Here is a 16,411-nt window from a genome sequence, read left to right on the forward strand (position 1 = left end):
ATTACATTAGGTGTCAATGAGAGTGAGACAGGTATTGCTGCCGGACTCGGCACCCCCGTTTAAATTTTGTGCAGACCCTGCCTGTCAAAGTTACATTTTATGAATCCCAACAACTATGTCTACATTTTCAGAAGAATTATTTGTCTCCTTTTTACGGTTTGGCCGTGAGCTCGAGTTAAAAATAAAAATAAAGGTTATTTTTTACTGCTTCACGCACTCTAGCCAACTGACGCTTTCACTCTAACTTTGAAGAAAAAGTGATTTTGCCTCGGAGCTGAGCACCCGTGGCACTAATGATAATAATAGAAGAAGAAGAATTAAACCCAAAGATCAAAGGTACACTGTATAGATTCTGACCCGTAGTGGTGCTGCTGAGCGATGTTTAATGAGAGGTTGTGATGAATATCAGCTGAATGGTGGTAATGCACCCTAAAGGCAGTAATGTGCCAATAAAATTGGAGAAGAGGAAGGCAAGTCTATGTAAACTGCTTTAAAAAAAAAAATTAAAAGGCCATTAAAATGTTTTTGAGGTAGTTCTGGCTTATAAGACATGCCATACATATTAGGGAGAAATAAAACATTGTTTGTTTACAGTGGAAACTCCACAGAGTACATTTAATTTCTGCTGTGTCATTGCAGTACAAGAAAAACAGCACCTCCACAGTCATGACGTCATGCTAGCCAATCATAATAAAGCAAATTATTGTTTTCCCACACTGTCCCCTAATGATTCTTTCATTCCAAAATAAGCGCATGCAAAGTAAATTGATCCAGGATTGACAAATTAAGCCTCCACTTGAGTTAAAAGTTTACTTAATGACAATCAACAAGATCATTTTGATTGTAACTTGTTAATGTGGATCAGATCTGGTCAGTCTGCATCATGGGGAAGAACGAGCCTCAGAGCACCAACACAAAAACTCATCAGCATCAACCAGCTTATTACGTTTGTCTGTCCGCAGTCTGCATGCATCAGATTGGCTCACATTCATTTGTGTCAAATGTTAAAATGGTTTCCACCCATGATCCAATCTACAATTCCTATGAATGACAATTTAATAATTCTATGAAAATGATAGATGCAGATATACATTTCATATTCTCCTCAATATATTGTAGTCCTAAAATGCGCATGCACTATACTGAAAATAACAGTGATGGAAAATAACGCTGTGACTCACCTTGTTCATGTTGCCTGCCTGTTGGGCTGCACTGAGGGTGGCATGAGCTCCCATCTGCTGCCCTCCCTGGGTGAGTGTCTCTGCCAAAGCGCTACCTGCTCCTCCTGGTCCTGGTGCGGCTCCCTGCATTGTCTGCCCCTGATACTGCATGCCCGCTACTCCTGCTCCCCGTCCTCTCCCAGCCCCAGGTCCAAGACCACCATTCATCACCTGCCCAGGTTGAGGCTGCCCTCCCTGGGTCAGTAGCCCAGCATGGCCTTGGCTATTGTTAATCATAGCCTGGTTGAAGCCTGCTGTGTTCAAGCCCATTGTTGCAGTATTATTGTTGTTGTTCTGTCCTGCTATTCCAGTTGGTGTTCCTGCTTTTTGGGCCTGGGGAGACGGGTGGTTGTTGGGAGAGCCTTGGCCAAGGGGGCTCTTACCCAGCGGGTTGCCCAGCTGAGGCCCCAAACTGCCTGGTTGAGGGCTAGCTGAGTTCAGCCCTGCGCCTGTGATACTGGAGGTGCTACCGGCTCGAAGGAGCTCTGAGAGCTGCTTGTGCTTGGCGGCTGCATCTGGGACGACAGGGACACCACCACCAAGGCCCGCAGGGGCACCACCTGGCCCACCAGCTCCAGGTGCTGCTCCACCATTTGAAGGCATTCCACCCATTAGGCTTAGATCTCCACCATTAGGGATCAATTCATCTGGAAGGTCATTCTCTAAATCATCCCAGGATAGTGATCCCAGATCTAGGAGGGAAGAGGGAGGTGAGAAAAATAAGTTTAATATTACTACAGTTCAGAGAAGTTTGTTGGTGGTTTCAAGTGTGCCACACTGAAAATCTTGCATGTAAGCATCAGTAAGTAAGGAATATTCACTATCCTAAGCCACACTGCTTTTGTGGTCCCTCAAATTAGCCTGTTCAAGACGCATTTACTGCTAAGTAAATACTGCCACACATGACTGTAGGTGTCAAATCAAACAAATATCCCCCTTACTCCTCAGCTGACCTTCCTTCTAATTCCAAATGTTCACAAACACTCCCAATTATGGGGTATTAAAGAAGCAACATGCTATCTAGTTCTGCATTGTGGCCTTGTCCCTGCGGCACAAGACAGAAACAAGACTCTGTGATAATAAGAGCATCGCTACTGGCTGACAAACACAGTGTGACAACAGAGAATCCAGCAGCACTCACGGTTCCTGCTGGGCGGCGGAGGAATATTTGTGTCACACCATCCAGAGGTGTGAGCATAATGCTGAGTGCCTCGGGAGCCACGATTTGCTTGAGATTAAGTGATTAAGACAGCGAGAAAAAATGGGGATGTGTGTGTGCATTAGAGCTGTCCTCGTTCAAGGAAACCACCGTTCTGACTAATCAATAAACAGGACTCGCACAAAAAAAGTCAAAGGAGACTGCATTGTGTGTACTGTGAGCAACTGTGATCATATCCTGTGAGGTATGCAGGTGGTTTCCAATATGAAAGGAGTGACAGTAAAAGCTGTCGTCAGTGATCACCTTCCTGACATGGCAGATGTATTGATTACTGTTTGACCACCACTCTCTAGAAAAACAATCCCTTGTAAAAATGATTAGAATTCATTAACACTGAGAAATTGTAAATCAACTGCAAGTACTTTAAATTAGTAAGATACTGTACTGAACACTGGTGTTTAGACACACACAGATTACATAACCTGGCTCCATCGTCTTTTTTCATTTTCTTTAATTGACATGAAACCCATCTGATTTGATATGTTAAATACTAGTTGTCAATACTTCTTCAGATGCTACAATTACAAAACTGAACGTGTCTACTCTGTGCAGCAGTAGAGCGAGTCGCATCACACAGTAGCACAATCTTACCACGTAACAAATAAAGAGCTGACCGACAGGACAGCAGTGGAGGATTTGGTGTCAAAGCAAAAAACAAAAGCACCTATGTGGCAATATTTCAAAATTAAAGCCAATGCCAAATGGGAACCTGATAACAATAAGACAAACTGCAACCTTTGTCTGATGAAGGTGGCAGCATCTGGAGAGAACACTTCTAATCTACAGAAATTGAGCCGACACATATCTATTCTTGTTAAATGCCAGTGTTTTCACAAGTTTATTACCCAGTGGGAAAATTCCCAGACTGTAGCATCACTTATGTGCAGGACACACTAGCAGGGAATAATCAATCCATTTTGACAAATTATAGAATTTTTAGGCAACCCGCTTAGTAATTTGATGGAAAAACTTATATCAATAAAATTTTCTTCCATTAAATAAGCCTCAAGCTGCATTCAAACCCACTTAAGCTGTGAAATACAACCCTCTCATTCTTGTGGGAATGGGAAACCACAGCAAAAAAGTTTAAGTTAGCTCAACATTTTAGCCAGAATGCAATACGACATCATCTAGCAGGGTGCTGCAGTGGCCAATATTTCTACTGTTTAGCTTGCAGTTGTTGCAAACATAAGATAAAATGATTATAGCATGGGATAATCCTTCAAACGTATAGATATGTTACTCAAACTGGACTGGATCATATTTCAATTCATGTCTCAACAATACCTGAAGAGAAACATCCTGAACAATGAAGTCCTTTGCACCATTTTTGGTCTGAATGACCACTAAAAGTTACATTCGGTTTAGTAGGCTGAAACAATGGTTTTCTCATCCAACAAACCTGTTATTCAAGTTAATTGTGGACGGATTAACTAATTTTGGACAAAGTTATAGTCATGTTATCATCATGAGTAAAAGAGCAGAGGCCATGATCAATATTCATACTTGAGGCTGGGAGCACCACTGCTCACAGAGGCAACAATTTACTGCTGCTGCACTGCTGAAGGTAGTGTGAGGTGAGGAATGTTACTTTACCCAAGACATATCCTAATCAAATCAAGCTTAATACTTCACATATAATGAACAGGGCCTTGGTCTTATTGCTACAGGATGGGAAAGGGCAGAACAGAGCAGACAGATACCCTTTTTACACCAAAATTAGCACCTATATGCAGGTCTTTTAAAAGCAAGTTAACCCACTAAAAAGGACATTTGAGTTCTTTCACTTCAGACAGACATAAAACTGCAAGGAGCAACATCAACACATGCAGTTATGGAGCACACACACACACACACACAGACAGGGGAGGGAATACCTTCACAGATTCAAAGAGTGAGCTGCTAGCTGTAGTGCAGACTGATAAAATTGTTTTTCCACATCTCAACTCCGTGTTTGTGCTCCTGTAAGTGTCAGAGCAGAGTAACAAGCTTTGCTTGGTGATGGTGTGTTTTTAAAACTTATTTTGGGACCACCCGAAGTCCAGCACAGTCTCAGAGGAAGGTATAGCCACGGTGTTTCTGGTTTAACAGCACCATGGTGGGCGGGTTGCAGGTCTGTTTACGTGTTGGGGCTCTGAATATCACCTGAGTGTTCGATCTTGTTCGATCCATCTACATCACTTGCCTTTATGCTTAATGATTCCCTTATCGACGCTTTCCATTTAGTTCCATGTACCTCGCAAAACAATTATGTCACACTTTCGCGAGAGGCAGTCAACGCGAACGACAACGAAGGAGTCGAGGAAGTGTGGCTAAATTTCACACAAAATGACGCTAATGTCTGTGGCACTAAGATTTCAAGAAATGGTGGAAACACCAGCAACATGCTGAAACAGTTGTCGATGCAACACGGCATTAAGTATCAGGCGTGCCGTGTGTTTGATGCTCTACGCCGCTGGTCAACGAGTGCTTCCCAGTCTCAGCAGAGCAGTGAAGGTACGTATTAATAATGTGTTGGACGCAAACGAGCTGGCACTTTTAAGTGAACGATGGGAGCCAGCTCCTGTCCGAAGGCCGTTGTTTTTCTTCATTTTTTTGTAAATTAATACAAGGCAGATCTAAAGAGGCAGACGACACCCTTTCCTCGAGAGACTGAACAACTACAGAGCAGTTATCTATCCTGTTCAGTGTTCAGAGACTCATAATAACATTTGCATTGTTGACACTGAAAACCTGTATAGGGCTACTTTTTTCCAATAAATAAAAAAAATCCACAGGAATCGATAAGGGAATCAATACAAAATCGGCAGCAGAATTTCAGAATTTCAGCAGAATTGATAATGGCATTGGTATCAATAAAATCTTATCAATTCCAATCCCTACACCTGAGTGTCATGTATGTATCAGTGCTGACTGGAGCTAGAGCTGATAAATACCTGTGACTACTGCAAAGTCATTTGACTTGGGAGTCAATGTTGATTATATCCTTACATATTGACGACAAAAGCCAGATGTTAGGGAGTGCTGTCTGCTACTGCAGGGTGTCTGCATTGATATTCAGTCAGTATCCCGAATTTGATGATGGCACTGGGTCTACGCACTTTCCTGAGTAAACACAGCCTTCCAGATCTGCCATGCTAGCCCGCTATCTGTCCCTGGCATCAGGTGCTCCATGTGGTGGAAGCTTGTTTAAGGCTGAAGGAACCATCCGTCTTTTCCTCACTCTCTCCTCTCAGCCCCTCCCCTCTAACCAGCAGAGCACATGGATCCTCTCAGAGCAGCAGCATTCAGTTCAACCACATGTGCTCAGGCCTGGCCCCGCATTCATTTCTGAATGCGCGTACGCACGCACGCACACACACACACACACACACGCACACACACACACACGCGCGCACACACACACACACACACACACACACACACACACACACTTTCCCTCTCTCTCTCTGTGCGACCTTGCCCCCAGGCTCCTTGGCTGGAGACCAACGATGCAAAGTAATGTTTTGGTTAGGTAGCGCCACATGCAGTCAGGGGAGCCCCAACCATGAAAGGAGGGGGAGGGGAGACTTCTTGCAGCGGCCTTTTTTCCCCCCCCTTTCCCTGCTTACACTTACTTCCTATTAATGCTTCCTTCTTATGCTCTTTTACTTAATTATCCTTCCTTAGCTGACTGATTGCCACAATGCTCTCTACTTTTTTCTGTTATATCCCCTGTGGCTCCTGTCTGGGAGTTGGTGGCTATAAATACCCGCAAAAGCAGCCCCAGCAGGGGTCCAGACTGGGGCTGTCTGTCATCTTGCCTTAGGGCTGAGTGTCTGGACTTCGAGGGACAGGTGCAGCATGGCTGCTGGCAGCCTTTCACATACTGTTCAGTATCACAGCAGTGAGAGAAAGAAAGCCACTTTGAGCAGGGAAAGTAACCTAGCCTCTGTTTTTCAACTATACTTTAAGGTTCCTTAGAGTGGGTAATAACACTCTTGAGAAGGTTTATCAATTTAAGAAATGTGACAATGGAAGGAAGTGTGGAGAAAAGATCTGACAAAGGCTATTCAGCTATGGTTGGATGAATAAATTTTTAACTGAAGCATGGAGGGTTTCACTGAAAAAATGAATTTCCATATGACTGAAACGGATAAGCTAATAAACTATTCAACTTCAGGTTTAGGCCCTTTCCACCGGCCAGTCAGGCCAATCATGTAAGACTTGACACTACCGCCAACAAATGTTCCAGCTGAGCAGCATGCAAACCACAGCACCTTTGTTTACATTCCAGCTAGCAAGTGTACACCAACTCCAAACCATCAGATATGAAAGATTCATCACTTCTGGATTCGATTGACTGACTGAAATTTGTAAGTTAACCAGTCCCTGTATGGTTTAGTTGATCAATCAATTAATGGACAAATCAACTACTTTTAAAGCTATGTTATAAATCGTGTTTTCATTTATTTATTTACTTGTGTGAAATAAAGAGGGTAGAAAAGGGTAACCTTTTGAAAAATGGTCAGTGGGTGTTTTAATTTTTGCAGTGTGAGCCTCTCTTCCTGAAATTTTCTCAAGAAAATGGGTATGAGCAGAAGAGGGAGAGACTGGGCACAGCATGTGATACCTTTTTAAAAACAAAATTATCACTCTGGGAGATAATTTTCAATGAACAGCAGTATCTCCAACTGAAAACCACCAGCTCATTGTCACTACTGGAAAGAAAATTCAGCCAGGTTTCTCCATATTATTGAGTTTAGCTATGGGAAGTAGTGCTAGTCCAAGTCTTTGGTCCACAGTGAAAAATCAACACTTTGATTACCAAAAATCTTGGAACAGACATTCATGTTACCCAGGGGATGAATCCTACTAGGATGCAGCAGCTTTTTATTTATCACCACCAGCAGGACAAGCCTTTAACTTTTGTCTAAAATATGAACTAACTAACAATCCAGTCCCATCAGCCTGTTTGACAGTATTGCCATTATGCCAAAAGGTAGCATGTTACACTATCACAATAAATGTCAATGTGTTACAGTTCTAACTGCGTGCACGGTAACATGGTAACCTAATGAATTTTATCATACTAACATGCAAAACAGCAGCACTAAATCCAGGCAAGTTAATATGCTCATGTTAGCATGTTGGCACATGAGCATCCAGCTCAACACAGACCTATACCTAGATAAAGGTGCAGTTTAAAGTACACCTGAAGTTCGATATGTGTACCTTAAAGAAAATGAAGATCTGAATCTAACAAGCTCAGTCTGAGATGCCCTGAAGTGGTCACTGAATTTTTTTAATTTAGGGCTCAAATAAAATTATATATTATTTCCACCAAAGTGAAAAAATAGTATCTCAACTTTTATTATCTATTTACAATTTTGTTTCATGTGTATTATTACAGTGTGTAATTGTTACATGTGCCTCATGGGGCAACTTGGCTAACTACAGACTCCTGTTGGCTATGGACAGGTTACAGTGATGTCAGTGTTGGCATAAACTATACAAAATAGGTCCTGGAGTAGCCTGAGAAAACCAAGCAGGCTTAAAAAAAACAAATCGCCAACCAGACAGAAATTCTTAACTCTGTCCTAGTTAACAGCAGACTTAAGAACATCTTAGTTTCTCCACAGACTATCATTCAGCCAAAACCTACATCAGGTACAAGTTTGGTCTCCATCCTTATCTAACTTATATTATATTGATAAGATAATACAAAAACAGATGCTTGTTTTTTTATTTTGATTTGTTTGATTGTGATAAAGCAAAGATGCATATTTTTCACAGCACTGTAGGCTAATCATGATTGATGACATCATTAAATCCAGTAGCTCTAGCTACGGTCCAACATTAGGGCAGAGGATTGTCAGTGTGCATCTGTTGGACTAGAGAAGCCTGGACAGGAATCAGACTTTCATCTCTTCCACAAAGTAACAGAACACTGAAATTTAAATTCAATTTCAACCAACACTTTAGAGGTATAGTAACCTTAACAGACCTTTGCTTTTATCTAGGTCTTTTCACATTGCTAGATGACACTTACTGACATATAATCATTAACTGAAACAGCAGGATGCTGTGCGCTTTGGGGTTCACTTGCTCCCAACACTGTGTGTTATGAGACTTTCCAGTGTTTTTAATGGAAATCAACAACTTTTGACCGCTAATGTATCCAGAGCAAACAAACAAAATGATCACAAATGATAATGAAGGACTTACATAACATTTTATATAACAAAATATTTACTCCTGATTCCTGCAGATTGGCACAGGACATCTATTACTGCCTTTAGACATGAGGTGCCCACTTCACTTTAGTCTCCTGAATTCGAGACAACCAACCCCCTGAATGATGATGATCCACCAACAGCAGTGAAAGATTATTACTGATTGACAAAGGTACGCAAAGTCACTGCAAACTGCAGCTACTGTGCTATGATAAAGTTATTACACCTTCTCAGATTTTTAACATTTGTTGCGTTTAAAATGATCTAAATATGGAATTATTATTTATCATCATCATTAACAAACATTTGTGACATTTGTGCATTTGTAAAAGAAGTAATTAATTAGTATTGAAATGTGTGTGATGCAACTAAACCTAATAAAATGGTGCCTACAGAGATATGTAAACAACCCTTGTGAAGCACATACCTGTAGTAACTGGGGTGTTTTTAACAAGACAAAAGTGATATTTTGCACGACTTGATGATGTAAATTTTGTAAATTGCATTTGCCCGTGCGAGTCAAAAACAACCATCTGAATGCAGCCTAGAAATGGTTACTACGGATTGTATGTGCCGACATCCAGTGTAGTAAAACTCACTTTAGTGTTACTGCAGCAGTTTTCTTTTCTACATAACTCTTTATTAAACCTGCAATAACTGATTTTTTTGGCCAGTTTTTACTTGTGCTGTTCAGAGGCATGGCGTGTGACAGATGTGTATGCAGAGACTCACGCAGTTTAGAGGGGGAGAGTGTAACCCAGGTTATTTTCTGTATGTATTCAGTGTCTATTAAAATCTACACAAATGACTGAAGTTGCACCTTAACATGGGGAATGAAGTATTCCTTCACATTTTGCCATAAAAATAATAATAATCACAAACTAACACCGGTTAAACAAGGCTCATAGTGAAGGAAATTTAACTGATTTGCTCATCCTCCCAGAGTCAGGACGAAGCCATTAACTAGCGAAGCAGATTTCATCTTTACCATATCCATACCCTTATCGTTTTTTAAATGATCATTTTTTAAAAACAATAAAGACCAGGATTAATGATGATTTCTATCTTAAATACAACTTAATACCGTTTCTAGAGCAGCAGCAGCAACATACAGACAGCTGTAGTTTTAGCTTCTTCGTAACAATTCACTATTACTTAACCAGCGCACTGTGGTTGTACAAAACATGTGGGGAGACTGCAGACAAAACAGTTTTCTAAATGCTTGTTTAACAGGTGGTTTGTAAGTAATCTTCGAGTTATCTTCACTTCACCTGCTTCACTGTGTCCACGGCAGCCTCTCTACTCTGCTGTTCGCTCTGTGTGTGTGTGTGTGTGTGTGTGTGTGTGTGTATGTGCGTGCGTGTGTGTGTGTGTGTGTATGTGCGTGCGTGCGTGCTTGTGTGTGTGTAGCATACACCAAGTATACAGCCCTGCCCTGGACAGAGAGCAGAGCAGAGGACAGAGAAGCAGTGCAACCATAAACGATGAAATAGAAAATCAATGTGGCCATCAATGTTGACACTGTGGTGGGCTGCCACAAATAAATTAATGTATGGGAAACACTGTATTATGAAGTTGATATAGCCAACTGTTGCTTATTTACACATCCATTACCATTCATTTAGAGCTACATTGCTGGCCACCAGGTGAAAGTAAGACGAACATTCACTCTGTGAGCTACGTTTTGGGTCTGTACCAAGTTCTGGGGGAAACATCTGGCTCTTTAGAAGCTAAACGCTCCACTATGTTCACAAGCTAGTTGCTAATTGTGTCTGTCTGCTGTTTGATGCTGAGCAGGTAGTGTACAATAGGTCTTAAAAGCTTTCTCACATAAAACAGCTGCCTTCTTTGACCGACAACAACACTGTGATAGTAGTGAGAGTGAACCAAAGCAGTAAAGTTTCGGGCCGTACTGTTAAACAGGGAGCTCTGTAAAGCCGACTAGAGCTGCCGATCCAGCTGATAATTCTCTGTAGGTTCATCACGACGAGTGACCCCTTTCACATCATCACATTGTTTTAACATTGTAATTTGATACACTGTCATTATGAAAATATCAATCTTAGCCACTTTTACTTGTCTTTTCATAGAGCCAAGCTCCACTTGTATGTCCAAGTAACCAGTGTAGCTCCTCAATCACTCCTACTTTCTGTAGTGACTTTCAGTTCTCCATCTTGATTTTTCCTCAGTTTTCAATTTTCTTGTCACTTTCCTGTCCTTTAAAACATATGCCACACATTCTCCTCTTTTTCAGCTTTTTTGTCTGGACAGTTGAATTATGTATTTCCAGATGAAGTTCTTGTAAACCAATTTTCTATCCTCATAACACTTTCTTGATTTGCATCTTTACTAGGTTAAACACCTCATTAATTACTAAGTCAAACTCAAGTACTGACACATGCTGGAGTGAGTAAGGCCATCCCAATGAAAAATGTGAGGAGGTCTGGTCAAATGGAAATGCAAGAGATTTAATGACCATGCGATGCTTCTTTTCAAGTCTGCTGGACAGAGCTCTGTTCACTAGCTAAATGCTTTAGCACAAATCAGAATTACTAAAAGATCTCTTGTCTTTTTCATATTTTAAAGTTTGTGGTGGAAAATTTATTTTTGTAGCATCAACTTTTTTTATACAACGGTTTTCACAAACAGAAGCAGAACTTTCTAGGTTGTATACAAACGCAAAAATGCACTTTTTTCAGCCTCACTCACTTCTCTATATACCTCACTAACAGATGCAGGAGGCTGCAAGTGCAATAAGCGAAAGTAGTAACACTGGCAAATGGAAACAGCCTGCATTACAACAAGGAAGACAGGCTTAAACACAAGCATAAACACAAAGTAGCAAACTAAACCAGCTAAAAAAGAGGAGACGCTGTCATGAACACTTTATATAAGGGGGGTTTGAGGTGGTGACACACCACCCTCCATCTCCCCTCGTCTGCTCCCCCTTAATTTTTTTCAGGGTTTTTCTGGTTGCCCGCAGGCAGACGCATAAATGGCTCCATTAGCGGCTGCGTCATGAGCTTACTGTCTGCCTGCTAGGCATTAAAGATGCCATTTGCGCAGCAGTAAGTGAACAATTGGGTGTTGCGGGGTGAGTGTTGGAGTTCACCGACATGGCTGTGAATGACACATGGAGTTGAACTAAGATCTTAGAAAGCCATGTATCAACGATTCACTAGTTGCATTTTAGCACACTTGTGGCTTTGATCAACATAAAGACAAACTCTGAGTACACTGAGACTCAGCCTACCCACACACAGCCCAACTTTGCCAGAGAAATGGGGTCTATTAACTAAAGACCGTCAGCCTTTCACAGACTATGATTAAAATGTGATCAAAATACAGCAATTCTTAACGCATTTTTAGACAACACCAGCCATTGGCCCAAGTTCAAATGAATCACTACAATGTCAAGACATCTTAATAAAACCTATTCACACTACAAATGTATTTTCTGGGGAGGGGAGTTGAGGCACCCTGCAGGCTGACAGATGGCCTGAATAGACAGACAGGGGCCACGCGTTTGCTCTCTGCCACAACAATGAAAGGAACCTACCCAAGCGAACACAAAACTTGTCTACATAAAAACATCACAAGTACACAGCCACTGCAAGCATACATGCTCTACCACACACATAAGTATGCAAAGCACAAACACTCCCCATAAAATGTGCTACATTATTCCTCAAAATGGGACGAACAACTCAAACCAGGCTCTATTGCAAAAGGCAAAGGCCAAATGTCAGGGCAAAAGGGGGTGCTGCTCACAAAGCTCCAGGCATGACAGTTGTCAAAGAGTGAAAGTCAACTCTTTATCTGCAGTAATTTACAGCTGATGATAGTGTTGCCCAGTGCTGTCCCATGGGGTCCGTTAAGTCCCTATTGCAACTGGCGAACACTATAAAGAGAAGGCAGGCTGGTTTAATGATTGATCACTGCAGACATGTGGTGCCTGTGCCATGTGTGATGGGCGTTGGTATTCATTGTTGTTGTGACTGCTGTTTTTGTTCAAAGGCTGTCCAGCTTATTATTTCTCTTGCAGACTAGAGAAAATTAAACCCACTGAAGAACATGTGCCATTTGATACATGTGATACTCTAGAAAACCATTAGCTTAGCTACAGGTACATATTAAAACATACATCTTACTCTGTGCATTACGCACAACAGGAGTTCTACAGCCTTACAGCTTTACTTACATACTTTATTGGCCCAAGTATAAAACTTTTTTGTATAAATAATGGTCCCATTACATGTGCAGACTACTTTAAGCACTCACTACAACCGGCTTAGTAAGTACCAGCTCATGTTCCAGCGTTTAGTTAAAGCTCTATTACTCAATTTTTTTTCCCAGTAGGGGGCTAAACATTTTTAAACTCAGTTGACCAACAAACAGCCAGTATATATTAGTGGCATGTAAAGTTTTTACAGTTACTGCATTACAAAATAAATGCTTTGGTCATTTTTACATTTATTTGTATTGATGTTGGTCTTTATGTTCCCTTTTAATTTTCACTAACTCCTGACAAAACTTTACCTGATAGATGTTTGACTTTGTAGTTTGGTGCTGGACACAGAGTGTGCAGTGGTTTTCCCAATGGTTTTTTGTAGAAACAGTTGTCTACGGCGTTTAATGAGACCACCTCACACTTAACCATATAGTAAATATGTAGGCAGCAAACCAAAACATTGACCCATGAGAGGCTAAAAGTTAAGTCTCTGGGATTTTACTGCACTGGTTGTAATATGAGTTTCTTATGGCTTAATTTAGTAAGCAAAAGTTTCCACCCCTTTATCTAAAGTAGTTAGCCTGCTTTTGTAAATGAGTCCCAAAAGTATCTATTTAACAGTTTGGCCTACAGGACTTGTGTGCTGGCTAATGTTACATGTTTTGCTGTCGCAAAGAAAATAAATTCCTAACAGCCTTTTTAACTCAGAAATGTATCAAAGAATCATCTGTCAAGCGGCCATCATATCATCTTATCATATCAGATAATGACAAGCCTGAGGACAAGTGTTAAAAAATATTTTTCCTCAAACCAGCCGCCTCCAAGGGCTTGGCAGGCGTGTGTGTAAGTATGTGACAAAGTTTGTAACGTTTACTAGACAAGTAACAACCTCATTTGGTTATTTTATTCGTATTAAGTTACTTTATACTCACTCAAATTGAAGAACACATGTCAAATTTGTTTAATAGAGTATGACAACATACCACGTTATAGTCTTATTTATCTTTAAAAATGTATTTATGCTGACACAGTTTTCCAAAAAGGGGATTTGTCTTATAATCAGGTGTCTATGTTTCTACAAAGAGAAATGTCACATAAGAACCTTGCACAAAGTGTAACACAATCAGCAAGAACTTTGGCAAATAAAATATTTACTGCACAATCAAAGGCAGTCCAGTGGCATGCAGAATGGTGTGTGGGTTCATGTGATTGCTAAGAGTCGCTGTGGCCATACAGATAATGGAGTTTGTGATCTTTTAATTCATGTTTTTACACTTGGGAGCTGAATGAAGCACCAGTGTCAAACATTGTTAGCAACCTTTTTCCCTTCTCTCACTGGCAACTGAGGCCTGATCAACATACTAGACAGACCTGAACACTGAACACATAAATAAAATCTAATATCTCCTCTAAAGAATGGAACCACTTTAGCAGGGCCTGTCTGGAAATTTGATTAGCTACATTAGATGCAGATGTCTGATGCACAGTATGCAATGAATAGGCATATGACTTTAAAACGGGTGTGATGATTTTGTAACCACCTTTACAATATTTGAGTAAATGAGATAATCTTAGTCTAACATATCTCTGTCTTCATCATGACCTGCTGTTAAGTATGTGTCAAGACTACCACTAAGGACACCAGAGTGTTGCTATGCACATACATCTCTGCTGAACAATTATCTCAAACGTTAATACTTCCACCACAGGACTGGTAATAATAAGTCCAGCACATGTAAGACATGCTCTTTGCTAACGCGCACATATGCTCAGTTGCCAGTGAGGTGCACTTAAGTAAAACTTAGTCTAATGCAACAACGCTGCAAGAAATTCGATTTCTATTAATGCGCAGTTTTTGTTTTGTTTTTTCGCTCAAACTTTTTTAGAGTCGCGTTGCTTTCACTGTGTGGTCATTTAGGAGGCTAGTTTACACTACCGTTTGCTGGTTTTGCTGTGAAGTGAATTACGTTATGATTCATGAAGGTAGAATTAGTTGCACGGCTGTTATTAGAGCTGTATTAGACTGGCATTAGAGTGTACCGAGTAGGTCCTAGCAATTACCTGCTTACCACAGAACATAACCACAACACTGCAGCAAATGCAGTAAAATCACAGTAACTACTACCAACAAATAGCTCAGCACACTTGGCTGACCTGATAACTTCAAACTGTGCTGCATGGCTGGTCAGTGGATTTGAGAGCCAATGTCAAACGGCAATATTAGTTGTAAATCTGAATGACAGGGGTGTTTACATGTAGAGACAGTGTCGAGGCCTTTACCTTGTCCATCAGACGCTGACAGGGCAGGTGAATTCAGCTTCGGCCGCTTAGAGTTGGGAGGTCCGACGTCCAGCAGGTTTTCAGCCATAGTTGTTATCTTGTCCGGCTGGTTGCTTAAGATGATAATTATGATTACCTTATGACAGGGAAGTTGTTCTATCAATCCGAACCTTCCCGGTTAGCACATTAGCAAGCTGGCAGCTTGCTAACGTTAACTAACTGGCTAATAGCTAGCTAATTGCCTGCTACCAGCTAAGTTAACTGTTAGCGTTAGCTACTCCTTGCTGCGAGAGTCAGTGTCTTTCAAAAGAGATGCAATAGCGCCCCGCTTCGCCACCGCCATTCACCCCATGATAATCCAACACCCAACACCCACATTATTATCGTTAAATAACCCAGAATAAAATATTCCCCATGTAAAAATCGAACTTCAAAATGACAATCCGATAAAATCAGGCTGATTGCTGCATTCCGGGGCAAAAGTCGCAATTTCTAGATGTTCAAAGTACCCATTTTGCGTGACGTCAAATTTCTTCATGCAAAAATCGCGCGAAGCTCCACAAAAATGCACAATTGCATAAAAATGCTGTATTTTTGCAAATCACTTCGAAAGTCACGATCTGCTCTCCGCTTGCCCACGGTAAACAATACTGCTCCCAAACGGCGACAGGGGCTGAATCGCCGCACTCTGAAGGGGAAATCAGATATACGGAGCTTTTCTGCCCGACGACCACCGATCCAATTCCCGTTTTTTCTCACAAAATGTCTCCGAGGCGGTGTTAAGACTTCGTTTTCGGGGGAAGGACGCTTTCATATCGCGGTAAGGATGCTCGATTTCTACGTAAAAACCAGTGTTGGACCGAAATCCTAATTCCGAGCCACGACAAGATGGCGGCTGTTGATTCCTTCGATACAAAAAAGTTTTTTTTTTCTTTTCCAGATCGGCTGTGGAGGGGGAGGGGCCGCGCAATCACGCCCTACGTGAAAACACCGCTCCTCTTAACCGCTGGGGGCGCTACAGCACCGCCAGAGGTACATACAAGTCAGTTAATACATTTTCAGAAATTAATTACTCCATGTACATTATGTGTAAATTACATATAAATATTTTTAAATCAATTTTAATGTTAACTTTTTAAATGTTAAATTAAAATAACTATAAACTATAAAAATCTGCATTTACATTATGGATGAATGTTGCACTGTATCTTATGTAGTAAATAATAAAATTCTTGTTAAATTACAT

The 16,411-nt window shown here is 41.0% G+C and overlaps 1 protein-coding gene across 1 annotated transcript in view; it reads right to left on the minus strand.

The window, feature by feature from the left end:
- Window positions 1-16,076, minus strand: part of crebbpa (CREB binding lysine acetyltransferase a) — a 46,001-nt gene extending 29,925 nt beyond the window's left edge. The window contains 2 exon segments of the mRNA XM_087177795.1: window positions 1,182-1,912; window positions 15,166-16,076. Coding sequence (XP_087033921.1) covers window positions 1,182-1,912; window positions 15,166-15,253 — 819 coding nt within the window. The 5' untranslated portion in view covers window positions 15,254-16,076.
- Window positions 16,077-16,411: the final 335 nt, after the last annotated feature.

The sequence above is a fragment of the Seriola lalandi genome, unplaced genomic scaffold (assembly GCF_002814215.2).
Source record: "Seriola lalandi dorsalis isolate HSWRI2012SDOR001 ecotype SW California unplaced genomic scaffold, Sedor1 jcf7180002054654, whole genome shotgun sequence".
Lineage (NCBI taxonomy): Eukaryota > Metazoa > Chordata > Actinopteri > Carangiformes > Carangidae > Seriola > Seriola lalandi.